This window comes from Leucopleurus acutus (genome assembly GCF_964270905.1).
Source record: "Leucopleurus acutus genome assembly, chromosome: 5".
Classification (NCBI taxonomy): Eukaryota; Metazoa; Chordata; class Mammalia; order Artiodactyla; family Delphinidae; genus Leucopleurus; species Leucopleurus acutus.
Genome location: NC_139147.1, coordinates 3,843,140 through 3,870,300, shown reverse-complemented (window position 1 = coordinate 3,870,300; position 27,161 = coordinate 3,843,140). Strand labels below are relative to the sequence as shown.

The 27,161-nt window shown below is 52.8% G+C and overlaps 1 protein-coding gene across 1 annotated transcript in view; it reads right to left on the bottom strand.

Annotated features, from left to right (window-relative positions):
• The window catches only part of PRDM15 (PR/SET domain 15), a gene marked incomplete at both ends in the record, with an annotated part of 40,845 nt that extends 23,217 nt beyond the window's left edge, over positions 1-17,628 (bottom strand). Inside the window, 12 exon segments of the mRNA XM_082839639.1 lie at positions 1,034-1,065; positions 1,067-1,091; positions 1,910-1,997; positions 2,312-2,406; positions 2,526-2,707; positions 4,107-4,227; positions 5,704-5,928; positions 7,204-7,305; positions 12,896-13,148; positions 15,367-15,520; positions 16,971-17,064; positions 17,592-17,628. Coding sequence (XP_082695765.1) covers positions 1,034-1,065; positions 1,067-1,091; positions 1,910-1,997; positions 2,312-2,406; positions 2,526-2,707; positions 4,107-4,227; positions 5,704-5,928; positions 7,204-7,305; positions 12,896-13,148; positions 15,367-15,520; positions 16,971-17,064; positions 17,592-17,628 — 1,408 coding nt within the window.
• Between the last annotated feature and the right edge of the window lie 9,533 nt (positions 17,629-27,161).

Here is a 27,161-nt window from a genome sequence, read left to right as displayed (position 1 = left end):
ACACCCAGGACAGGCCCTGCTGAGTGAAAGCTTGAGAAAAAGCCCAGCAGACCCATCATTTCAAACCTCACACAAATCCCTGACTTCATGGTCTACGGAAGACACATTCTCCTAACATGAACACTATTACAAGAAAGTACAACAGCCTGCAAATAATATATTACACAAATGACCTCAGCTCCCAGGTTTATCCTTTGTCTTCCATCCAAAACTTCTGACCTTTGAAATTGTGGAGAAACTGCATTTCAATTCATTGCTGCTCTGTTAACTTCTATATAACGAAGACAGACAAACGTCTGGTTTAACAGAACTTTTTGCTGACATGTAGCAACTGCTGCTTTGACGTAGTACCTTCTGTTTCATTTGTGTCCAGAGAAATAAAGATAAAAAGAAGAGAACTTCTCTGCCTCAGCCTCCAGCGGGCCTCAGCAAACACCCGGGCCGGGACAGGGGCATCACCCTCCGCTCTGATGCCCACCCACTGAGCTCGTGCAGAACCGAGCGTGGCCTCGTGGAGCGCCATCCTGCCCGGCGATAAGCACAGCTCGAGGGTCCTCTGACTGATATGGCATCAAAAGACTGGTGGATTTCCCCCGGGTTTTGGGAACACCTGGGCTGCGGAATGCAGGTGGTGTAGCACCTGGAAGTGCACCCGGAAGCTTCCAAGGCCACTTCATGCCGTGACTGCCGCTCGGGGCAGCTGGAGCTCAGGTGAGACGAGACTCAGCTGCCACTCAGAAGAGCCCCGCCCTGGGAGCGAGGCTCTGTGGACGGAGGAAACCAGCCGCAGTTTCCAACAGGAACCCTCAAAGCGGAACAAGCAAATGAATCAAATGAAGGGACGCCGCAGAGGCTGCGGGAGCGGGTGCCGGCCACCGGCAGGGAGGGCAGTGGCGGCTTGGTGACGGCGCAAGGGTGCCCTGAGATGCGGGCCGGCCCCGGCACCCTAACGAGAACCAGCACAGAGACACAGAGCGACCGGTGACACACACAGAGGGCTCGACAGGAAGGGGGTTCGGAATCAAAGGTTAACCTGGCAGGTCTCTAAGCCGACTGCCACTGGTATCCACCCCCCAGGTGTGCGACGGTGCCTAGAAGAGGGGGCCGAAAAGACAACAGCGACCCTCCGCCAACCCCATCCTCCCTGGGTGGGAACGCAGCCGCCCGCCTTCCCCCACGGGGCACAGGGCACAGAGCCGCGGGGACAGGACACGGGCCTCCCCTGCAGGCTGGGCTCCTGCACAGCCGTCCCCTGGCCGTCCACGGGGATTTACACATCGCGTACACTAGCCAGCTGCGCGCTTGGCCAGACACGGGGCCTGAGACCCTCGGCCAGGCCCAGAGACCCGTCCCGGCCGCCGGCTGGCCCAAGCACGCCGGCCTCAGCTGCACGCAAGCAGACGGGGGTCCGTGTCACGAGTGGGGACCGGGGACAGCGGCAGGCTCAGCGGAGGCCGGTGTGTGCGAGGGAGCGGCAAGGCCCTCACCTGGACCCAGGCGGGGTCCTTGGAGGGAGGGGAGCGGATGGCTGAGGAAGCTCCTGCCGAGAGCGAGGCGGAAGCCCAGCCCTCCAGCCGCGACCCCACCTCTTCAAGGACTGCTCACCGGGTCCCAGAGCAACCCTACCACTCACCATCCTCGGCGACGACGAAACCCCCCTGCTTCACCACGGGCTCAACTGTGGGCCATGTGTGGCTGCTTCGGAGGAATAACAGGATGTGAAATAAATCCCCTTTTAAAGGGAAAGTTTCGGTCTCTTGAGAGTAAGTAACAGCTGCTTGAAGCACCCCGAACGGAGGGGAACGTTACAGGTGAGGACACCTGTTAAATCCACCTTCACCCTCTGCCGGAACACCTGGTCCCCGCCCCGCCAGGTACCCGCGCCTCAGTGCCGGGCGGGGCCCCTCACCTGTCCGGCAGTTGTGAAACTCCAGCGCGCTCTGGATGCGGAAGGTCTTCTCGCAGGTGCCGCACCGGTACCTGTACTCGCTGTCGACCTGGGGGGGGGGGGGCGGGAAGCAGGGGCAGCTGGGACGCGCCCCCTCAGGGAGCGGGCCCTTCCCCCGCTACCCTCCTGCCCAGCGTGGAGCGTGAACCGTCTGGCCGTGCCCCTGCCCTGAAAGGGAGCCCCGCGCCCGGGTGAGCTCGCTGCCCACGCGGGCCTCTCGCTCGGCCCGAGCCCTGGTGGCGCGCAGCCAGGCCCAGACCCACCTGGGCCGCTCCGGCTCCCGCTGCCCCCACCCCGTGACTCCTTCATCAGCGCCAACGTCTGCTCTCCTCCGTCACTGGACAGCAGCGGCCCTTCACCCACCTCGTTCCTGCTGTGCTTGTAGGAGACGTGCTGCTTCAGGCTCTCCTTGCGGCTGAACAGCTTGGTGCACTCCTCGCATTTAAACAGCTTGTCGCCTAAGGGACGAGCAGCGACAAGCCGCGCGCCACTGCTCCAGGCGCCCTGAGACCACACGCCCGCCTGGGGCGCGCCGCCCGGCTCCCAGCCGCCCGGCGCCGACGTCGCGGGGACTCACCGTGGGAGCGCACGTGCCTGCTGAGGTTGCTGCTGTTCTGGAAGACCTTGCTGCAGATGCTGCACTGGTAGACCCGCCGGTGCTCCCCCAGCTGCCGCACCAGCTTCCGCCGGATGCCGTGGCGGCTCGAGAGAATCAGGCTCCTCTTGAGGGTGATGCTGCCGCTCTGATGGTGCGGGAATCTGCTGGGTTAGACACACCAGCCGGTGAGACCGGTGGGAGACAGGGTGGTCGGAGAAAAAAGTTCAAGGTCACAGTCACCTTGGAGAGAGGCCCTGGCAAATCCTCCTAGCCGGACACGAGAGCGGGGGGCCGTGCTCAGGCGCACCCCTGCAGCTTTGGGGCACCTGGAAGGGACAGACACGCTGAACGCGCAGTGCCACCCGTTAGCTTTTCCCGTACCGGCCACTCAGCTCCCTGGGCGTTAACTCCGGCCACCGGGAAGCCTGGAGCTCAGTTGGTGTGCCGACCGGAGTAACCATAACTGTTCTCTTTTTTTTCACTTGCCTCTACCCTGTTTCAGATTTTCCCCGAACCTGATTTTTCAAACTTCTTCTCCCTATGAAATGTGTTTCTGACGGTAAGTTACCGAAACCCTCTGGGCAATAAGATGGAGTATAAATAAGTAGGTCAGGTTCACCATTTCTGACATTGCTCTGCTCTGTTTTCAGTTTTTCCACAGCTTCCCGAACCCTAAAGGACCAGGCGCGTTTTGGCCCCGTGGGAAAAGGGCTGGAAAAAAATACTGCCACCAGCTTATTCAACTCCAGGGCAAAAAACTGCCTAAGAATAATAACTAAAATACAAACATTTTCCTCGTTCATAAAACGTGGAAACACACAGAGCAAGGTGTTAAATTTACAGAAATTTAAATACAAACTGTCCTATCGTAGCAGCATTTGTTCACAGCAGCCAAGGCAGAAGCAACACAAGTGTCCTTGATGGAAGAATGAATAGACAAAATGGGGTCCATCCCACATGATGGAATATTATTCTGCCTTAAAATGGAAGGACATTCCGACACCTGCTACAACACAGATGAGCCTCGAGGGCGTCACGTTAAGTGAAATAAGCCAATCACAAAAAGACAAACACCGTGTGAGAACACTTATATGAGGCCCCTGGAGACACAGGTACCTCCTCTGAGCTCTTCACAGAGACAGAAGGCAGAACGGTGGGTGCCAGGGGCTGGGGAGGGGCTGATAGGGAGTCAGTGTTTTTCGTAAGTATGGAGTTTCAGTTTGGGGAAGATGAAAAAGTTCCAGAGATGGGCGGAAGGCTGCACTGCAAGGTGAATGTATTTAAAACCACCGAATCGTACACTTAAAAACGATTAAGATGGTAAATTGTGTACTATGTGTACTTTACTACAGTAAAAAATAGTTTTTAAAATTTTAAGCTATTTCACAGTGGATGTGCTATTAACCCCCTGGGCTCCAGAGTTCCTGCTGCTTCCCAAGCACATACGTTTCCTACAAGAAATAAACCATCCCCTCTCATCCGGCCTTCCCTCTGGAATGGATTAGCCGCCACGGCGCCTTTGCCTGTGAAGCCGGGCCCACGCGCTGCTCTGGGACATACTTTGGCACTGAGCTCGCGTCGCTGGGGGTGGCGGCCAGCTTCCCCAGAACCAGCTCCATGATCCGTTCGTCCGGCGACGCAGCCACAGGCTCGACCTCGCTCATTATCTCTGCCACTTGTTCTGTGTGGAGGGGACAGGACAAGCCGTGTCATCACCAGGGCCGGGGATGGAACGCACCCGAACCAAGATGACAGGCCCGAGGGGCCAGAGCCAGGCCAACGCTGCAGACACAGATCACAAGATTGACACGGGAAAAAAAAACACAAAAAAACTAGCGATAGTTTAGAATCCACACATTTACCTGCAGATTTAGAAAAGCAAAATATTATTCTTAACTCAAAACTGGAGTTATAATCTGTGGTTAAGTCATGACACTATCTCGATCCCTTTCGTACCACCTAAAACCGAAACACTTTGACATACAGTGGGACCTTATAACCTAGCTAATTCTGTCCTGACAGAGATTTGGAAATATTAATTTTTGTAATCACACGAGCCATCTTGAGTATGTTCAAAAGCAGATCATCATTTTGTACAAGAGTCAAATATCAAATAACCACAGTGATAGGGACCCAGGCCTGAACCTCTGGACAAGTGAAATATGGGAAGGTTACAGGGAAAGATTTGGCCACTTCATACTATGACGCTTCCTAACGCAACTCAGAATTAGTGAAATAATCATTTAGTAGGCTTTTCACCTCCTTCTCCTCTACTTGATTATAGAGAAGTAGGGAAACTGTCCAGGGGAAGTTTAAACCACTTCTCCTGAGAACATTATGTGAGGGCTGCTCCTCTGAATTCTCTTTAATTCCAAGAAAGGATAAAAATTTCTTCTCACTCTCGCAAAAGAAATCCTGGGCTACGGCAGACGGAGAAAAGAGAAACTGCCCAGTGATCAGTAAGGAAGGTAGTGAGGGGACTCGCTAGTGTCTGAGCATCATGTCTGGTCCTTACGTGAGAGACCCGCCAGGAATCCTCTGGCACCAGGCACTTCTGGCAGAGGCCACATGAGGGCTGAGGGGACATGGCGTTTTGGGAATCCCACACGCGAGAATGAGGGCCCAAGGTCCCTCCAAGCTCAACTGAGGCTACTGTACAGTCGGAGAACGGCTTTAGCCACGGCCTGGAAGCCAGCTGCACGACCGTCCACAGGGGACACGGGAGCAGACAGTGGGACATCCACATGGTGGACCAACACGGCTCGGCAGCAAAGGAGAAGAGGCAGCGGGGGCCCGACTGTGGACGAGCCTCCCCTACACGCCGTGCGGGAGATGCCGGGCACAGAGACGGTGCCCAGGACGGGAACGCCAGTCCACGCGGAGACAAGCCGGGAAGCGGCTGGGGGGAACGGACATGCTCTCTGTCCTGATATCCGGCTACACAGGTGGACGCGCTTGTCAAAGGTCACGGCCGGCACAGCCTGCCAACCGCACTGCGAGTCGCCGTGCGCGAAGAGCTGCTTCAGCGAAAGAGAAGGGCCCTGTGCCGAGTTTTGCTACCCGGCATGGAGGCAACATGGCCTCAGGTCCCTCCGCATTCCCTTCACTGCTACCCCAGGACCGGGACCAGCCTCACCTGCGGGCCCCTCCCCCTCGCCTGCGGGCTCCTCGCCTTCCACGATAACTAGAGGCTGCTCTGGCTTGGATGCTTTGGGTTTTCTCCCCCTTCGAGGCTTTTTCTTCTGCTCTTTGGCGGCACTGACACTCTTGGGAACTGCGGGAGGCTCCCCCCGGGGCACGTCTGCTTCCTTCTCTGCCGCCGAATCCTGCTGGCCGGCTGGGGGGACGCTCCTGGATTGTTCCAAATGGCCCAACAGGTGCTCTGCAGGACAGGGGAGCAAAGGCATAAGGCAGGGCGTCCACTCCCAACCTCCATTTTGTTTGTTTTCAATTTTATTTGCTAACAGGGTGTCCTCTGCAGAGGCAAATAAACGTTATTTCTTCTGCTTTGAAAGTGACAGCATTTCCACTGCACCAAACACAACCGCCATTTTAAAGTCAGTCGGGCGACAGAAGCCGGGCAGTTTTGTAAAATCATGTACAGTTTTGTAAAAACTAAAAGCCTGGGTGCGCGTGTGTGAGCAAAGAGAAACTGTGGAAGAACACAGCAAAAAGGTAACGTGGGTCTCTCTACGGTGACCTTACAGGCAACTTTTATATTCTTCTCAAAGCTCATTTAAGCTTTCTAATTTTTCTACGATGAATATATAATACAGTTATTTTAAAACGTAGCCTTTGAAGAGGAATAGTGATAAACATTCAATTCATAATGAACAAAATTGTCTTTCAAAACACTGCATGAAGGCCAAAAACCTTTATTTTCAACGGAAGAAACCTCAAAGACCTCCCAGGGAAAGATAACTGGGCCACACACAGGAAACAGACAGAGATGGCCATGCTCCCTGAATGAAGGTGAGCTGGGCTCAGGCTGGCTGGAGGGCGGGGCACCAGCAAGAGGACGGAGGAGTGACCCACGAGACAGATGGGGACCAGCGCCCTCCAGTGACCACTGGCGCCCGCCTGCACATTCGGCCAAGGAGCCATTCTTCCCATCGACAACCTCGACTGGCTCACACAGGCCTCGGTGTGAAGTGGCGGCTGTCTCCCCACTTGTTCCATGCTCAGGGCCACTGTGCAGTGCGAGTGCCCTCGAGGGGCCGGGGAAGGAGAGGGGTGAGGGATGAGGGAAGGAAAGTTTTAAAGCAAACAACGTTACGTGCTGCGTGTCACGGGAAGCGTTTGGAAGTTTGGCCACGTAGCAGAACAAGCTAAGGATGAGGCCACCCGGCTGCGAATGCTTGGGAAGGCTACAGAAATAGAGACTGCCCCCACACCAAACTAATGCTCTGCTGAGCTTCAGAGAAAGGAAACAAGACCCCTCGCTGCCAGACACGCAGAGAACTTCAAGACAAAGCACAGATCCCGGGAGGAGGCCTGGAAGACACAGGCTGGGAGCTGCGCTGCTCCCGCAAAGCCAGGGAACTCCCGTGTGCTCTGCCACCATCCCAGAGGGATGGCGTGGAAGTGACAGAGCACGTCAGGGGGAGCGCAGCGCGGGACTCGCCGGCGTCTGGCTGGGCAGGCACCTGCCCCTTACCATTCAGCAGCTGCAGCTCAAGGAAGGCGGCCGAACACACCTTGCACACCCACCGGCTGGGTTCCGCCTCCACTGGCGTGCTGCTCTCTGGGGTGCCTGCAGCTTCAAAAGACAAGAGGGGGAGGTGGTCCAGCAGCTGCTCTCTCTGTGCAGCCCAGCCCAGTGCAGGGCACACCTGCCCTCGCAGGAGGTGACAATGACAGCGGTAACAACTGTCACCGCTTGGGAGCAGGTCCAATGCTCCAGGCGCCATTTGGACTCGCTCGTGCCCGTGAATGTCCCCATTTCACAGATGAGGAAGCCGGGCACAGAGCACTGGAACCAGGGCCTGACGCAGGGCTGTCACCAGTCACGGAAACGTGGCCTCCTCCCAGAAGCCAGTCTGGTGGGACCAGACACCATCCCCCCCATACAACTTCAAGAAAAGAAATAATGCATGCTACGGCCCACATCGAATTCCCCAACCTCTCACTGGCTCATGTGACAAGAAAGGGCGGAACCCCAAACAGCCAGGCCACGCGCCCTGGTGTGGCCACGGCTCCTGCCCAGCGCTGGCCAGCAGAGCTTTCTGCAATGACAGAAATGTTCTGTAACTGCCGGCCAGGGGGGCAGCCACGTGCGCCGAGTGCCCCTGGGGAGCTGGACTTTCACTTTTATTGAATTTAGGTTGAAACAGCCGCCTGGGGCAGGTGCTTACTGCGGAGGCAGTGCCCCTAGCCCTCCCGGCACCCCCGTGGGAGTCTGGGGGCGGGGGGAGATGACCAGGGTCCATGGAACACAGAGAGAGACCCTGGTTGCTCAGGGTCCTTTTCAAAAAAAACTACCGATGCTCTCGTGAGATCTCAAAGTTGGGGATGTAATGGAGAAGAACCTTTGTATTCTGTTACAAGTTAATCACTAAAGGGATGTTGCCTATAAGCTTAAATTATACCTAATGGCCCCTCACTGGGAACCCTGCCTCCCAGGTAAAGGCAGTAAAGCTAAAACACCTTTGCTTGGCTCACAGGAAACATCCTGACCAGGCTCACCTGTGAATGGCTGCAGGAAGGAGGAAATTAACATCCCCTGACCGGAACCAGGAGATGCCTGATTTTATTCCCTCCCCTTTTAGCATGAAAGCAGCCTGAATTCTAACTCGGCTGGTTCTTTGGGACATGAGTCCACCATCTCCTCGGTCTGCTGGCTTTCCAATAAAGTCGCTATTTCTTGCCCCAGCTGGGCTCTCGATTTACGGGCTGCTTGTGCGGTGAGCAGCGCGAGCTGACTTGGTAACGGGGACATTCTAAGTGAATGTATGTTCGTGACGTCCTGGCCCAGGAAGCTGATTCGCTAAACCCCACGTGGCAGCCTGTCAGGGCTGGACGGGGGCCACCAGCCCTCACCACCACCTCCACTCCCGTCTCTGTGCAGCTTGTGTTGACACGCACGACCCATCGCAACCCTCCGGGGCCACTCGCAAAGCAAAACCGTCCAGAAGAGCGACCGCACACGCGTTCAGAACCAGGAAAAAGCACACCTCTGTCTGTGTCAAAAAACAGCAACAAGGGCTTCCCTGGTGGCACAGTGGTTGGGAGTCCGCCTGCCGATGCAGGGGACGCGGGTTCGTGCCCCGGTCCGGGAAGATCCCACATGCTGTGGAGCGGCTGGGCCCGTGAGCCATGGCCACTGAGCCTGTGCGTCCAGAGCCTGTGCTCCGCAACGGGAGAGGCCACAGCAGTGAGAGGCCCGCGTACCGCAAAAAAAAAAAAAAAAAAAAAAAAAAAAGACTTAAGAAAAATTTAGCCAGCAGTCAGAAGGCAATTCTTCATCCCAACCACTCACACGCCCAACAAAAGAGGTGTCTACGCAAAATGAAACAGGAGCTGGCAGTGGAGAGACAGGGAGAAGGCCCACAGCAGGACGGTCGGCAGAACGTGTGATGAAGTTCAGTCACGTGGTACGTCAGCATGTACAGCAAGACCTCAACCACGCAGAAGTGCACAGCTTTTTAAACGACGGAAAAGAAACGGCATTACTACAGGGACAGAGGGTAGATGCTGGCCGCCAGGGGACGGAGTACAGAGCTGTACGAGGGAACCGTCTGGGGTGCTGAGAACGTCCTACATCTTGATTGTGGTGGAGCTCACACAACTGTAGACGTTTGTCCAAACTCTGAACTGTCCACCTAAAATCGCTATTTTATTGTTTGTTAACTACACACCCACAGTGCTGTTAGAAAATGCTAATCAAAAATGCTAAGAGTCGTTAAGATGGTGATGTTATATGTGATTTAAGAGTTCCCCAAATGTTATGAAATGTACTTATATTTCATTTTTTTCATTAGAAAGATGATTTTGAAACTCTGATGCTGGCAGCCGACCCTGAACCCCATGCACCCACCCGCTGAGACCACTGGGCTTCTGGGCCTCCTCCTGCATCCGCCAACGGGCCTGGGTGTGTGTAAAGAAGCAAAACCAGCCTTGATGTGAGCTCAAGGAGAACACGTGATAGAAAAGTAAATCCACTACCAGAAAAAAAAAACAGGTTAATTTTTGAAAGGAGTGTGCCAGGTAGAAGGAAACCCACTTCCCTCTGTATCTAAAAGTCTCCTCTGCCAGTCTACAAACTGGCCGATCTCTATGGCAAACATCTATGACAAGGATGTCTGAAGCAAATTCATAAAGAGAGAGAACTAATGAGTCTTAGCAGTTCCGATGCTCACCTAGAAAGTTTATGAATAACGTAGAGGCAGACTGCTCCTTGCCCACGGGCCCCCTCAGGACCCTTCTGGAACAAACTGGTGGTTCCTAAGGCCCCCTCACCTTGCTCTGAACCCCCCGCATCGGGCTAAGGGTGCAGCGCTGGCCACAAAGGCCCCGTGTGATCTCACGGGTGCGTCCAGACCAGAGGCGGGATGGGGAACGGCCTCATCTCAGGAGGGGCAGAGGGGAAGCCACCTCCCTACCTGTCAGACCTGGATAATCAGAATCCTGCAGAAAGCCAGCTTTCCATGGGTTTCCAGGCCTCTTCTCACAGGTCTCATCTGCTCCCGTTACTGAGAAGTGGGCACTCAGTGACCCAGTACTCCCAACGCACGGCTTCCGATGGCTGAGGTGTTCAAAACACACACCTGAGACCGCCCTGGGCCCTGGGCACGCGGATGGGTGGGGCTGGAGCAGCGTTCCAGAAGCCTCTCTGTGCCAGGAGGGGACGTCAGGGGAGGGGAGAGGGGCTTGGGGAAGGGGCTGGGCAGGAGGCCAGGGTGGTAGGAGACAACACGGGGGTCCTAGGGCGGCTGCCACGTCCCTAGGTGCAGCAATGGTACTGGCGCCAGCGGCACTGCCGGGGCCAAGCGGGCACTCAGCAGGGGGCTCTCCCAGGAAGAAAAGAAACAAGGAACCCAACTAAGCAGCTAGTTAACAGTAGTCAGGAACTTTCATCACATCGCCAAGAAATATGTGCTTGACATTTGTCCCGAAACAGAAAGTGAAAAAGATCATAAAAGCTATTTCTAAACTTTTCGAGTACCTAAGTTGCTTATTTATTTCCCCAATTCAGAAGCTAGTTTAGGGTGGCCACGCTGCTTGCCTGGTTATGAACAGCGCCCTACATTCTCAGAAGCCCAGAGGAGGGGCCCCAGCTACCCTAGTGTCCTGCTTGAGAACGGTTAGAACGGAATCCGGAGGCAGGTATTGGACAACACGGTCCTGGGCTCATTTCATGAAGATCTATGCTCTCCAACGCAGCCCCAGATTCAAGAGCCCTCCGGAGGCAAAAAGCCAACAACAACTGGAACTCTGATAAGGGGAGGTGACCTCTGTGTTGACTTTGACGTTGAGAGCCATGACGGGCATGCATGCTACCTCCAGCACACAACTGACAAGGTCAGACTCTACAAGCCAAACCCTGACGTGCAGTCTGGGCTGGTCCCGGGACACGCACGGGGTAAGGAATCCACGACACGAGAAAGCCAGGTCAGGAAGATCCTGGTGACCCTGGACAGCACCCAGGGAGGTGGCCTCACCTCGGTGCTTGAAAATGACTCCTGACCCCGTGGAGTGCCACTGCAGGTGCCTCCCAGGGGCAGGGGCAGGGGCAGGGGCAGGGGCAGGGCCAGGTACCCGGTTTTAGCAAATCCTAGGGGCTACAGCAGTCTGGTGAAAAACGCAGGGTCTCTCCAAATTCTTCCTGCCCCCTTTACTATCAAAATAAAGGGCCATCAAGCCCAGTCTCCCTGCAAATATCCCTGCGAAGATGCAAACCCTCTCCTGCCACCAGACCCCGCGTGCAACCATCTGTCACCCCCGGAGCACCCCCCAGAGGCTCCACGGGCCACCACCACCCAGCCAGCCTGCAGGGACTGAAGAGGGGTACTGGAAATTCACGCCCGCCTGGAACCTTTGGGTAGGGTCTCTGCAGAGGTAACCAAGATAAGATGGGTCAGACTGGTTGAGGGTGGTCCTAAACCCAGTGACTGGTGTCCTCATAAGGAGAGAACCCAGAGACACAGGGAGAGACCCAGGCAGGGATGGGGAGCTGCAGCTCCACTCCAGGACCGCCGAGGGCTGTCGGCAACGCCAGAGCTGGGAAATCCACATCTTGGACTCCACGCTTCCAGACTGTGAGACAACACGTTTCCTTTGTTTTAGCCCCGGTTTGTGGTGCTTCGTCTGGGATGCCTCACAGATACCTCCCTCCCTCTATCACGCTGCCACGGGAGCCCACCGGAAGCAGCTCCCAAACCTCCGCCACGATGCCCACGTGGGACAGACCAGAACCTCCCAAGCCTGTACGGAGCTGTCTGTACCCCACGGTGCTCATAATAAGAGGGATCATCTCCTTGTCAGAACCCTGTTGTTCGGGGGTCGGAAGGAAAGTCAGTGTCAGCTTCTCCCTGCCACAGGAAGTAATCTTCGTGGCAGCAACAAGCATGTCTGCCCCGGGCAGGACCAGCTGGAGCCGTATGAAAGCCCTGCTCTCCCAGGTTGTAGTGCCACGTGTGAGCCACTTCACGTGGTCCCTCAAGGCCAGGTGGTGAGGATGAACACCCCGAGGACCCAGAGCGTGGGTAGAAAAGGCCCCCTTCATGAGGTGATCCCCCGACCCCAGGTCAGCAGGACACGCATTCTGATTTGCTTTTCCAAAAGGATGTGGGTGAATCACACGTGACTCCACTAGGCCTTTCTTTGACGACACATGCTACACAGGCACACACATGCGTATACACACGCGCATGCACACCCCGACCTCCGGGAAGAGGCTGCTGGAAGGTGGCTAGCACCAGCACTGGAGCCAGAATCCGGGTTCAAACCCTGATTCCGTCACTCTTTGCACTGTGATTCAGGGAAGCTTCCTTAACCTCTCTGTGCTCCGTTCCCTCTGCCCAAACCCAGGGGCCACAACCTGACCCCCAGGGACCAGGTGGGTGAGTGACGCGTGTGAAGCCGCAGAGCTGGGGGCAGAGCTGCCCGCCAGCAAGCGCCTGGCTTGGGGCAAGCTCTTCTAACGGTTTCTCGGCCCAGATGTTCAACCAGCAGACCTACAGACCCACCACGTGGTGTCAGGACCGAGCCCTCGGTGCTCCCCACGCCCGCGGGCCTGCCCGGCCCGACTCTTCTCACTAACACCGGGCTGCTGCGTGCGGCCAAGGGGCCGTGGGTCCCCGCGGGCTGGCAGGACGGCAGGCGCGCTGGGGACAGGGGCCCCCACGTACCATGGAGCCCAGGGCAGGCCTGCCTCAGCATGGGCTTGTCCATCCTCTTGGCGTAGAAGGCCGCGTACCACACGCGCAGCTCGGTGCCCGGGGGGATGTCACGCGAGGTGGTGAAGTACACGTCGCTGCCGTGCTGGAAGGCCGTCAGGTTCTGGTGCCCGGGCTCCGCTGCCGGCCGCACCAGCATCATCCAGTTGCAGTCATCCTCATTGGAGGTGTCGAAGCACACGGGGTGCCCGTCCTTCTGGAACACCTGGGGGTGAGCGCGGCCCGCCGAGGGGCCGGGGCGGGGGCTGGTTATCCACCGGTGTGCGTGTCAGCGTGTGTGTGTGTGTGAGAGAAGGGGGGCTGCTGAGTGACCAGTCTGGACGGCACCACATCAGAGGCCAAACCGTGCTCCATACGGACCTGTTTGGGCATTTACAGTGGTGGGAGGGCAGAGGTAGACCCCCGAACAGGTCAGGCTGATCACAAGCAGAAGGGAAGCAGGAGACACAGCAAAAGGTCAGGTGTCACCGGGAGACCCTAGTTCTCCGTATGGCTCAGGTGGGAACTGGGACGCCTAATTCCACCTGTGGTCCAGGTGGGCACCCGGACGCGTGCATTCTGCTGCATGGGGAAACCTGAGTTCTGCTCCTAGGCCAGGAGTTATCAGGAGACCTGAGCTCTACGCATGGCCCGGCTGGGAACTAGGACACCTGAGGTCTACTTGTGGTCCAGGTGTAGAACCTGGACACTCAAGTTCTAATCAGTTTTCAAGTGGGCATGAAGGTGCTTCTTGAGTTCTACTCCCGGCCCAGGTGTGTCATCGGGACACCTCAATTCTAGGCCTGGCCCAGGTGGGAATCAGGACACCTGAGCTCTACTCCAGTTCCAGACGTCATCGGGACACCTGAACTCTATACCTGGCCCAGGTGTCATCGGGACAGCTGAGTTCTACTCATGGCCCATCTGGGCATCAGGACACCCAAGTTCTTCTCCTGGCTCTGTTGCAAAGTTCCTCAATCTCTGTAAGGTGCGCCCTCCTCTGCAAAGCAGCACCACTGCTTTATGGATTAAATGCAGGCAGGGACCAGGGGGAGAAGCTTGAATATTTTGAAGTTCAAAGTAACCACATGGAATAGAGGGTTCCTGTCCGCCATTTTCTGATGCAATCATTGCTTCCTCGTTGTAGGAAGAAATCTCCCCCCACTCCTGGGCTTTTCCTGTAGGGGCTCCCCACTGCTAAGAGCCAGAGGCCCCCTTTGAGGATGGAGCCCTCAGAAGCAAGAGGAGGGGGCAGAGGGGTCCACCAGGTGCCTAACGACCCTGAGGCGGTGTGGGAACTGCTCCCTTGCCCTCCCTCCACGGGCATAAAGCTGCCCCCAGCACCCAGATAACCAACGCTGAGCCTGTGCTGGAAACAACTCAATACGAGACACAGACCTTCAGAATCTGAGTCGCTGAAAGAAACCAAAACAGGCACAGAGGACTTTTTCAAAGGGGCCTCGCCGACCTCGGGCCCATAGCGATTACTTGCATCAGCCCCAGGCCTCTTTACCGCACTCCCTCACGTAAAATAACGTCTCTTTCCTTCCTTTCTTTGTAAACAAATCAAGTGCCTTTCCTTCCGCTCTGCTGTGCTGAAATCTGTCTTGTAAACTCAGTTATCCAAGGACTGGCAGAACTCCGCGGTCACCTAGATCACCTCTGTCCTGAAACACGTGGGTCTCTGCTAAGGGTCTCCAGGAGAGCGCACCTCTCGGGGTAACCATTGCCCAACCAGCACCTGTTCCTCTGTTTATGTCACAGGTGTTTTTGAAGGCTGGCTGAGGCTGGGCGCGTACTGGGTGCGGGGACAGAGCTGTGGCTGACACCCACGTCCCTCGCCTCACGGCACCTCCGTGGGTCTCACTTTAAGTGATCCAAGCCCTCCCACCGATTTCCTTCCGTTTTGTTTTTCTCAGTGTCATATAAAAGCTGTCATTTTCCAGCCTGAAGTGCTTTTCAGAGCTGCCAAATTTTGCACTGGCCTCTCATCAAGGCCTCGACAAGACACCTTCCTTTCGAAAGAGCCTCGCAACGTATCCTACGCTCTGCACCGGTGTGAAAATGCTAAAGCACCCCTGCAAAAACACTAGCGCACTCCTGCAAAAACACTAGCGCACTCCTGCAAAAACACTAGCGCACCCCTGCAAAAATCCAAAGAAAGCCCCCCCCAAAGCCTGCGCTGGGGGTCTACTCTTGCAGATGTTTTAAATAGACTCTCTTTAACGTCTTGCAAAATACTAACTTACCTCTGATGCTCTTGTGATATGAAAACAAACTAAAAAAAAATCTGAACATTGTCTTGGAAATTCAGCAGAACTACAATACCTAGAGCTGTTTCTAAGACATTTATGAATCACTGGAGCTCAGCGGGCATTGCCCCATCTGCACGAGGAAGGTCACAAAGCAGTGGTTCTGCCTCCCCCACTGGCCCCAGCTTTTACCTTCAATGGAAACGCAGACTCCTTCTCCCATTTGGCGACTCTCCTCGACTCAAATGGGCCAAACTGCGTGCGCTTGACGAGCTGGGTCACAGCAAACACCCCCTCAGCTCCATCTTCCAGGCGTCTGATCTCCAGGTTGGAGGGAAGGGACGATCTAGAAACAGAACAAAGCAAGAGACTCTCGGCCCCGGGCATCCACTGACCGAGGTGCCATCCACACCAGGGGACAAGAGCGTTAGGGTGACGGAAAAGGTCGCTCTCACTGGCCCCCAGAGTGGGCGATAGAGGGGCGTTGACTCAAGGATGCGTTTAAAATCCCCGCCCAGGAGACAGAGCCGATGGGTGTGTGTGCGCGCACACATGCACACACACACACACATCCTAAGTGTGGGCTTCAATCGGCCACCAGAGAGAGGAGGACCACAGAGAGACCACAAAGAGGGGCCGCGTGTAGAGTACCACGGGGGAGACAAGAAGTGCGACCGCATTCCAAAGACCAGCAAAGCGCTTCCAGCCAGGCCGCACTGGGCCGCTTTCATCGAGGATGTGGCCTTTCTAAGTAAACTCAGAATATCAAGGATGGGGCACGCGTGCCAGCGGGAAGGCATGTGGGCTGGGGCTCTGCGTGAAGGCCAGGGCCAGCCTGGCCCACGTCGGGAGTGGGGCGGACCCCCAGGGCGCCTGGAGCACACACCCCTCCCAGGAGCGAGCAGGGGGGCTGAGACGAGGAACCTATCATAGAGGGACCGATGGCTCCCACGGGAACTTTGTGGGCGACAGGCAACCACTGAAGGTTTTTGGAAGAGAGCTCATCAGATCTGTACTTCAGGCGAAATTAGTAATCTCTGCTTTGTGCAGGGAAGCAACAGTAAGACAAGGAAATAAAGAGGCTGGGAAAACCAGTTGGGCGGCTTCTAGGAACTGCATTGATTAGATGACAATTTTAGTGCCACTACATGCCGGGCCCTAAATCAGGTGTAACGATCACAGCAACTTTTCAAGGGGTAGTTATTCTCTCCACTTCACAGATGAGGCAACTGAGGTGCAGACAGGAGCACGTCTCGTCCGGGTTCAAACAGCTACTACGTGGTAGGTGGGGCTGTGCCCCTCCCCCCCAGGGAAACGTGCACTGGCAGAGCTACGGAGCCCCCTCACCAGATCTAGGTGCTCGTCCAGAAGCTGCCACACCTTTGCCTGGCTGCCCGCATCCCCGCCCCTTGCCCACAGTGGGCGCCTGTTAGACGGCAGGCCTGGGCTCGGACCACAGGGGAGACAGAACAAGCTCGGCCATGGCCGCTCAACGCATAAACCGACCCAGCCCATCAGCTGAACCAGGAACTAGATAAAAGACATTGACCCTGAAGTGTCTGCAACCAGCCTCCGCTCATCCTGGCGGCAGGAGACTCAGCTCACGGTGGGACAGAGATTTCGGACGGCCTCAAACGTGAGGACAGCCCTTCTCACCGAAGTCTCTCCCACTTCTTCTTTTGCTGTTCCCCCCCTTTGCGTAGACACCCAGGCCACCAGGCTCTTGCAGCAGGTGACATGCCGAAAACCCTGTTTGACAGGCAGGACGATAAAAGCAGCTCAAGACGGTCACTTACCTTGCCCTGCTTAACACAAAGGAGTCTTTGACCATGACCACTGGGCCCAGCTCGGGACATTCAGAGTCGTGGTACTGGCTGCAGTCTTCACACCCTGCAAACAAACATCCCAGCGTCAGAGGGGGCGCTGAGTGGGGAGGGAGACGCCCACAGAGCATCGCGCGGCCTGGGGGTAAGCGACAGTGCTCCCCACGAACGCAAAAAGAGCGCAACGCAGGACATGCGCCCCCAGGAGGAAACCCTGCTCCACGACGTGCTGCAAAGTAGGCCAAGCCACCTTTATGGGGACGGAGGACAGGGGTGTCCCCAGGGAACGAGCGTAAATGAAAATTCACCAACTTAACCTGTTTATCATAAATCTAACATGTTGTGAGCCTCTTTCTAAAACCCGGGGTTACTCATCTGAGTCAACTGCCACCCCTGCCGAGGGCCCTTTGCCGGGAGTTCTCAGAAAGACGATCCTTTTAAAGCGGTACCCGGCAGCACATTGCTCGTGTAATAAATCGCGGTTCTTAAAACAAGTAAGACCACGTCTAAAGGAGAGAGTTCTTCTCTCCTATAGAAACCAAGCGTGGACGTGGCTTTGCCTTCCATGGTGAGGACGGGCCACGGGCCACTTACAGATGAACATGATCTCCTCGTTCCCATCTTCCGCCATCACCACCACCTGTTAGGACAGAGCGCCGCGTTAGTGATGAACTTTGGCCAAAGGCATTTTTAGAATTGAAGTACAGTTGATTCACAGTGTTGTGTTAATTTCTGCTGTACTGCACTTACATTCTTTTACATTCACTTACATTCTTTTTCAGATTCTTTTCCATTGGCGTTTTTAAAGACAGTCCCTGCTAATGGCCCCCTCGAGCCTGTGTAGGGACTGACTTGCTTTGTGCTTTTTAAGAAATTTTTTATTTTATTTTATTGGTCCTGCCACGTGGCTTGCGGGATCTTAGTTCCCCGACCAGAGATGGAACCCGGGCCCCTGGCGGTGGAAGCGTGGAGTCCTAACCACTGGACCGCCAGGGAAGTCCCTGGCTTTGTGCTTTAAAGGCAACAGGCAGCAGGGTCCCCTTTATCATGGGTTCGGGTGGGGGCCTTGAAATGTTTTCTAACCGAGAAGGATGCTTTTTCATAAGCCACTGATGTGAATGGCTCTGAATTAGGACGTCTTCGTGAACTCAGGCTTTCATCTTTCATATCAGCCATCCATTTCCAGTTGTAAAATAAATACACCACTATTTTAAAAAGCCCGTTTTCTCACTGCCACTTCTATTTTTTCCTCCCTCATGGGACTATGACTTCCTCCGGGGCAATCACATCACACGTGACCTCCATTTTCTTCCACCTGCTAACCTGTGCGTGACACCAAATTTCTCTCGGGGGGACTAAGCACCGCCTAACATCATGGAGGAGAGCCCGCCTGCTCTCCACAAAACCTTTATCACAACGGGTCACTTCTATCTCCCATTCAACCTTGAGGTTCACCTCCATAGCGGGCAGCTGTGCTCAGGCCCCCTGCATATTCGTGGGCGATCTGGACATGTTCAGATGGGGCCTCAGATTCCTGATCTATAAAATGGAAATGAAAATGCCCACCTCATGTAGTTTTGGGGGGAGCATAAAGTGAGACACACCCCGTATGTGCCACTCAATAATCGTTCCTCTTCCCTCCCACCCCTCCATCCCCAATTAAGCTAACTCAACACATCCTTCCTGCATCCCACTCCTAGCCAAGCCCGAGTGTATCACTAGGTACCTTTCTGGGGAAGTACACAGGCCGGCGCTCCATGAATGCCGATTCCACACGCCCTCTGCCCCATTTCCACCCCGGGAGCTTGCGAAGAATGAATAGCAGACAAATGCAAAGTCCCAATGAAAACTGATTTGCTGAACACATGATTAGTTGAAAGGTCCACCACAGAAGAGTGAATTAGTTATAAGGAAACAAGGCAGAGAGATGGTGTTTCCAATTTGCCCCTAAAATGCCAAGGATCGACAACCAGGGCATATTTTTTCCCCAAACACAGCACAGTTTTTTCTGTTCCTGGGGACACCCCTTTACATTACAAGATGCCTCATGTGGCCTCAGCACGTTTAACTTGGTGTTTCCTGGTTGATGGGCTCCACAGGTGGGGTCAGGGGCCAGTCTGGAACAGGGGCAACGGCTGGTCACGGAGCAAAAGGAGAAGAGGGACAAAGAGGCAGAGGAAACACGTGAAAACCCGCTTTCATGAGCTGCTGAGATGCCCCCAGGAGCTTGAGAGCCGTCCGCCCATCAGCAGGAACTCACTCTACCCACCAACACCAGCTCACGGTCAAGGAAGTTCTACAAGAACAGTGGGCTCTTAAGGGAGCCCTCAAACTGCTTACAAAGCTGGCAGCATCGGAGGGTGCGGACAAAGGGAACCGTTCTGGCCTTCCCCGTGGCCCAGTGTGGGCGCCTCCCCTGTGCCTGCCTCTGGTCTGACCTCTCAAGGCTTCCATGTCTTGGCTACTGTAAATAGTGCTGCTGTGGACACTGGGGTGCATGTATCTTTTCAAATTAGAGTTTTCTCCGGATATATGTCCAGGGGCGGGATTGCTGGGTCATATGGTAGCTCTATTTTTAGTTCTTTAAGGAACTTCCATACTTAGTGGCTGTAAGTGGCCATTTACATTCCCACCATCAGTGCAAGAGGGTTCCCTTTTCTCCACACCCTCTCCAGCATCTGTTATTTGTAGACTTTTTAATCATGGCCATTCTGACTGGTGTGAGGTGGTACCTCATTGTAGTTTTGATTTGCATTTCTCTAATAATTAGCGATGTTGAGCATCCTTTCATGTGCCTGTTGGCCATCTGTATGTCTTCTTTGGAGAAATGTCTATTTAAGTCTTCTGCTCATTTTTGGATTGGTTTGTTTGTTTTTTTGTTACTGACTTGTATGAACTGTTTGTGTATTTTGGAAATCAAGTCACATCGTTTGCAAATATTTTCTCCCACTTCATAGGTTGTCTTTTCATTGTGTTTATGGTTTCCTTTGCTGTGCAAAAGCTTATGAGTTTGATTGGTCCCATCTGTTTATTTTTGCTTTTATTTCTACTGCCTTGGGAGACTAAGAAAACACTGCTATGGTTTCTGTCAGAGAATGTTTTGCCTATGTTCTCTTCTAGGAGTTTTATGGTGTCATGTCTTATATTTAAGTCTTTAAGCCATTCTGAGTTTATTTTTGTGAATGGTGTGAGGGTATGTTCTAACTTCACTGATTTACATGTAGCTGCCCAACTTTCCCAACATCACCAGCAGAAGACACTGTCTTTTCTCCATTGTATACTCTTGCCTCTTTTGTTGAGATTAATTGACTATAGGTGTATGGGTTTATTTCTGGGCTCTCTATTCTGTTCCACTGATCCATATGTCTGTTTTTGTGCCAATACCATGATGTTTTGATTACTGTAGCTTTGTAGTATTATCTGAAGTCTGAGAGTTATGCCCCCAGCTTTGTTCTTTTTCCTCCGGATTGCTTTGGTAATTCTGCATCTTTTATGGTTCCATATAAATTTTAGGATTATTTGTTCTAGTTCTGTGAAAAATGTCACAGATAATTTGGTAGGGACAATTAATCTGTAGATTGCTTTGGGTAGTATGGCCATTTTAACAATATTAATTCTTCTAATCCAAGAGCATGGGATATCTTTCCATTTCTTTAAATAATCTTTAATTTCCTTTATCAATGTTTTATAGTTCTCAGCATATAAGTCTTCCACCTCCCTGATCAGGTTTATTCCTACGTATTTTTTTGGGGGGGAGGGAATGCGATTTTAAAAGAAATTGTTCATTTTTTACTTTCCCTTTCTAATATTTCACTGTTAGTGTGAAGAAATGCAACAGATTTCTGTTTGTTAATCTTGTATCCTGCTACTTTGATGAATTCGTTTATCAGTTCTGGTAGTTTTTGTGTGGCACCTTTAGGGTCTTCTATATAGTATCATGTCATTTGCATATAATGACAACTTTACCTCTTCCCTTCCAGTATGGATACCTTTTATTTCTTTTTCTTGTCTGAGTGCTATGGCTAGGACTTCCAATACTATGTTGAACAGAAGTGGTGAGAGTGGGCACCCTTGTCTTGTTGCAGATTTTAGCAGGAAGTCTTTCAGCTTCTCACTGTTGGGTATTATGTTGGTTGTGGGTTTGTCATAAATAACTTTCATAAAGGAGCCTCCTGAAGTCTGTGTTGTGCTGGCAAAATCCCTCTGGTGTGCAGAATGCTCCTTTGCAGAAGGGAAGTCCAGTCTCCAGACTTCTGCAGCATGCAAGAAATCTCAGACCAAGGGATTGTAAATAGTACTGTTGTAGGGAAAACGACAGAAAAATATTCAAAGTGTGATATTCAGCCATTTTAACCACCGATCCTGGGGAAACTTACTTATATCAGTGGTTCTCAGTGTGGTCCCTGGACCATCAAACAGTAGCACCAGCAGCACCTGGGAATTTCTCAGAAATGTGAATTCTTGGGCCCCTCCCCAGACCTGCTGGGCTGGGGCCCTGCACTCTGTGTATTTGCAAACCTCCAGGTTATCCTGATGTGGCTCAAGTCTGAGAACTGCTGCTTAACCTTCAATCTCTTTAACACTTACATGATTACTACTGCAAAAAGCACTGGGGGACCACAGCAATCATGTCAGGAAACGAGATTTGTCACGAGGGTCAGTTAGGCTTAGACCAGGAGTATCTGTGTGTAACTTGGTGGGAAATGGGGAGCAAGGGGAGATCTGGGGCAGATGCTCTCTGTGACACCGGAGGTTTACTCGGCAGCCCCCATGATTACAACTGTTAAAAACAATTCTGAAAAAGAAGACTAAAGTGAGAGAAATCAGTTTACCTGGTTCAAGCTTAATTATGAAGGACAGTAATAAGGACTTTGGTATTGGTAGAGGGATAGACACACAGATCAATGGAAATGGAGAACAGACTCACAGAAATATGCTCGACTGATTTTGGACAAAGGGGAAAAGCAGCTCAGTGGAGGAAGGATGGTCTTTTCAACAAACGGTACTGGGGCAACTGGACATGCAGAGGCAGAAAAAAAAAAAAAGAACTGTGACCTCACACAAGGATTAATTCATAATGGATGAGAGACTTAAAACATAAAACAGTAAATTTTTTTTAGAAAAACAGGAGAAAATCTTTGAGATCTAGAACTAGCCAGTTTTTAGACTTGTCACCAAAATCATAGTTTACTAAAGGAAAATTGATAAATGGGACTTTACCAAAATGTAACATTTTTGCTCTACAGAAGATGTTGTTAAGAGGATGAACAGACAATGTAAAGACCAGGAGACATTTCTGCAAACCACGTAACCATATGCAGAATATGCAAAGAACTCTCAAAACCCAATAGTAAAAACGCAAACAAGCCAATCAGAAAATGGACAAAAGACATGAATAGACATTTCATCAACAAAAACACTGGAATGGCAAATAAGCACATGAAAAGATGGCCAATGTCATTAGCTGCCATGGAAACGCAAGTAGAAACCGCAAGGACACCACTCCACACCTTTCAGAACGGCGGGATGCCGGTGGGGATGAGGGGACTGGGGCATCTGTGTTCGCTGGTGGGAGTAGAAATCCATTTGACGGTTTCTGATAAAACCAACATGGCCTATGACCCAGCAATGGCACTGCTGGGTGGTTATCCCAGAGAAATGGAAACTTACATCCACAAAAAACCTGTACATGACTACTGAGGGTAGCTTTATTCCTAAGAGCCTAAACTGGAAACAACCCAGAGTCCCTCACTGGGTGACTGGTTAAACAATCTAATCTGTGGTTCATCCACAGCCTGGAATACTAATCAGCAACTAAAGACACGAAACTACTGACACACACACAACCGATCTTGAATCCCCAGAGTGCTGCTGGGTGAAAAACGCCAGTCCTCAGAGGTTACGTGCCGTATGACCCCATTCACATAACATTCTTGAAATGACAAAATTATTGAGGAGGGAACTAGAGCACTGGTTGGTGGGGGTAAAGGAGGGAGAGGGGTGGGAGGAAAGAGGGGAGGCTATAAGGGGGCACCGGGGGGCTCCTTGCGGGGCTGGAACATTCTGTATCTGGACTGCGTCAAGGTGACCATCCCTGCTGCCACCCGGTACTGGAGTTGTGCAAGACGGTACCACTGGGGGAAACTGGATGAAGCATACACGGATCTCTCTGTGTTCTTTCTTATAACCACCAGGGAACCTACAGCAATCTCATCAAAATCAGTGAAATCCAATCACTGGAGTTCAAAAGCAACTTCCAGCACAATGCATGGGAATGGTCCGGATCCTGGTGGAATAAAGCACATATGACTTTTATCGGACCACTGGATATCTGAACACCGACTGGATATCTGACCAGATTTTGACCATGTTAAGGAACCAGTGTTAAATGTTTTAGGTGGGTAACAGTATTGTGGTTATTTTTAGAGTCCTTCTCCTGTGGAGACACAGACTGAAATATTTACAAACGCAATGATGTGACCAGGGTTTGCCTCGAGGTCCTACCGGTGGGGAGTCCTGGACGGGGTGGAGGGGGCAATCAGACCTGGGCGACGGCAGCTGAGCTGGTGATGGACTCGTGCGGTCGGCCGTTGCCTGCGGGTCCACTGTTTTGTGTGTTCATACTAAAGCTATTTGTAAATGGTGCCGACACACTCTTCCCAGGTCCTCCTCTTCCGCTGACTCTGCGTCCTGCCCCCAAAGCTGGCCTTGGACGCATGCCAAGTCCACTAAACAGCTTTTTCTTCACCTCACTTGACCTCTGGGTCACACTGGATGTGGCTGACTGCTCTCCTCTCCTCCACAGCCACTCCTCTCCCAGCCAACCGCACCGAGCTGCTCTCTTGCGGTGCTCCGGCCCCTGGGGTATCCTCCTCTGCCACCCGGTCGCTGTCTTAGCTCCCATGGGCTCAGCACTGGCCCCTTCTCATCCCTCTTCGCGCTGGACCCTCTTCCCAGGCAGTCACACCTGCTTCTGTGGCTGCTGCTAATACCACATGGACACTGGTGACCCTACTCGGGGTCCCGCACGTACACCCAGCTTCCCGGCTGCACCTCCGCCTGGAAGCCGGCGGCAGCTCAACGCGCCAAAAACGAACTCCGGGCCACTCCCAGCTTCCCTGCCTAGTGCTCCGAGGGCCACGGGAGGCCGAGTCTGGCTCTCAGGCAGGTGGTCAGGGACCTCCTACGGCTGCGAACATTCATCACCCAGAACTTGGATGCAGGCAGACACCCTGCCGCCACCCTCAGCTCAGACGGCCCAGAAACCTCATTGGACTGTTGTCAGTTTCACACGAATTTTCTATAAAAACACAGTGCAGTTCTACAGATCGCCTGCCGCTGGGAGTGTTCCCCAGCCTGCCGCTGGTCAAACACCACCTGGAGAGGAAAGAGAGGGTAAGACGAGCCTCCCCCACGTCCCAGCACAGACCAGCTCGATCCAGATTCCCCGGGAAACAGGTCCTGGAAGGGGAACCATACGCCAAACGTGGGACAGAACACTTTCACAACGATCGCTCAGATTCCAAGTCCTCAAAGTACCTCCTGTAGGTGGTCGGACAGTGTTCCTCCTTCCAAGACAGGCTTGTCTCACTCAGCATCACGTCCTCAAGGTTCATCTATGTTGGACTGTGTGTCAGAATGGCCCTCCTATTAAAGGCTGAATAATACCCCATCGTTATTCACCTGTCGATAGACACTTGGGTCATTTCCACGTTTTAACTACTGTGAATGAAGCCGCTATGAACAAGGGGCAAATACCTCTTCGGGTCTCTGCCTTCGACTCTTTTGGGTCTATACGCAGAAGTGGACTCACTGGATCATACAGTAATTCTACATTTAATTTTTGAGGAACCACCACACTGCTTTTCATGGCAGCTGCACCATCTTCCATTCCCTCCACACCTTCGCCAACGCTTGTTATTTTCTGGGTTTTTTGACAGGAGCTGTCCTGGTGCATGCAAGGTGAAAAGGAATTTTTTTTTTTCGCCTTGCCGCGTGGCACGTGGGATCTTAGTTCCCCAACCAGGGATTCAACCCTGCAGTGCCCCCTGCAGTGGAAGCAAGGAGTCTTAACCACTGGACCACCAGGGAAGTCCCGATAAGGATTATTTTTAAGTGTGATCTGCAGAAGCTGGGGTTTAGAAAAAACAATCAGTTTTGAAACACTGGAAAGTGAAAACTTCACAATTTTAAAAGACACGTAGCTTAAAATAACTCAAAGAAAAAGGCGCTTTCAAGAAGGTTGTTGATGTAAGTATGAAACGAAGGTTATCGCTTGTTTGTTAATCTGGCTGGGCCTTTCCAGGCTGTCCCTGGCCTGCCTATGTGATGAAAGGGGACAGATAAAGGACAGAGGGGATGGAGGCTGAGGGCCTGCGAGTTTGCTATTGGCCCAGATGACTTAGCAGTCCCTCCTTGTCAGTGACCAAAGCAGTGGTCTCAACAGAAATATAAGGTAAGCCACACATGGAATACTTCCTAGATCTTTAGTTTTGAAATAATTACAGGAAGTTTCAAAAATAGCACAGGAAGGTCCCCTGAACCCTTCACTCAGTTTTCTCCAAGGGTTATATCTTACATAACTATGTATATCACATACATAGTTTGAGAGCGTAACTACAGCACACTCTCAAAACCAGGATATTGACCTTGGCACTGTGCGTGTGCACGTAATTCAATGTCTTCTCATCACAGGTGAAGGCTCATGGGACGACCTCCACAATCCAGATTCAGGAATGTTCTATCACTGAAAAGACTGCACTCATGTGCCCCTCTATAGTCACACGCTGTCCCCTGACCATCCCTAACCCCTAGCAACCACTAATCTGTTCTCCAACTCTACAAATGTTATCATTTCAAGAGTGTCATTTAAATGGGACCACACGGTATGTGGCCTTGTGAGACTGGCTCTTTTTCTTCCCTCAGCATAACGTCCCTGGGCTGTCACATGTCTCAGTAGTTCAGCCCTTTTACTGCCTCTCGCTCCATGATGTGAGTTTAACCACTCACTTACTGAAGGAGCCTTGGTTTTGTCCCCGCTTTTGGCTATTACAAATAAAACTGCTATGAACAATTGTGCACGGGTATGTTTGGACATAAGTTGACATTTCTCTGGGATAAACGCCCAAGAGTGTAATGACTGGGTCCTACGTGAGGTGGATGTTTAGTTTTTAAAGAAACTGCCCCACCGCCAACGTCTGAAAGATCCAGTTTCTTGGCGTCCCTGGCAGCATTTGGTGTCGCCGTGTTTTATTTTAGCCATCCTCACACGTGTGCAGTGGTACCTCACTGTGGCTTTAGTTTGCATTTCCCTCATGGTTAATGACGCTGCACATCTTTTCCTGTGCTTATTTGCCACTTGTAAATCCTCTTCAGTAAATGTCTCTTCGCGTCTTTTGCTCATTTTCTAGTTGGCCCCTTCCTGTCCCACTGCCCTTCAGGTCTGACACTGGCTGCGTGGGCCTTCCTTCCACTGTCACCTGGGATTCGTTTGTCCTCTTGGGTGTGGAGCTCTTGTTCCCTGAGCCCTCGTTGCTTCCGTTTTCTTGGTTTATTCCTTTGATCTGGGGAGCACATTTTCCAGTAGTTTCCTTAGAATGGTGCCTGGGCAGTAAATCTCTTGAGAGGACCTGCCTGTCTGCGAATGTCTTTGCTCCAATCTCACGGGCCAGCTGCTTTGCCCGGTACACGGTGGTTTTCCTGAGGAAGGTTGAAAGTGGGACTCCATCGTCCTCAGCTTCCAATGCTCCAGCTCAGGAGTCTGATGACTTTCCAGGAGGCAAACCCTCTGTATGTGCCTCCCTCCCCCCAGATCTCTTAGACTGTTTTAGCTCCAGGGCCCTGAAGGCTCACGGTCTGCCTTGGTGCCGAGCTCGGGCTGTGGCCCTTTCAACCCGGCTCTCCTGTCCTGCAGTCCTCAGATTTTCTTGTGTTATTTCTTTTATAATTTCTTCTGGTTCCTCTTTCTGAACCTCTTAGTTTCACCCAAGATGGCATCTGTTTTTCTGACTTTCACATCTGGTTCTCCAGGAGGGATTTCTGAGCAAAGGGGGCAAGAGAGGTTTGCATTCTGCTGTCTCAGAAATGGAAACTGAGCTCATTGGCCTTCTGAGGCTGATGAGAGCTCTAACGGGCAACCATCTTTTGCTTAACAAAAAAAAAAAA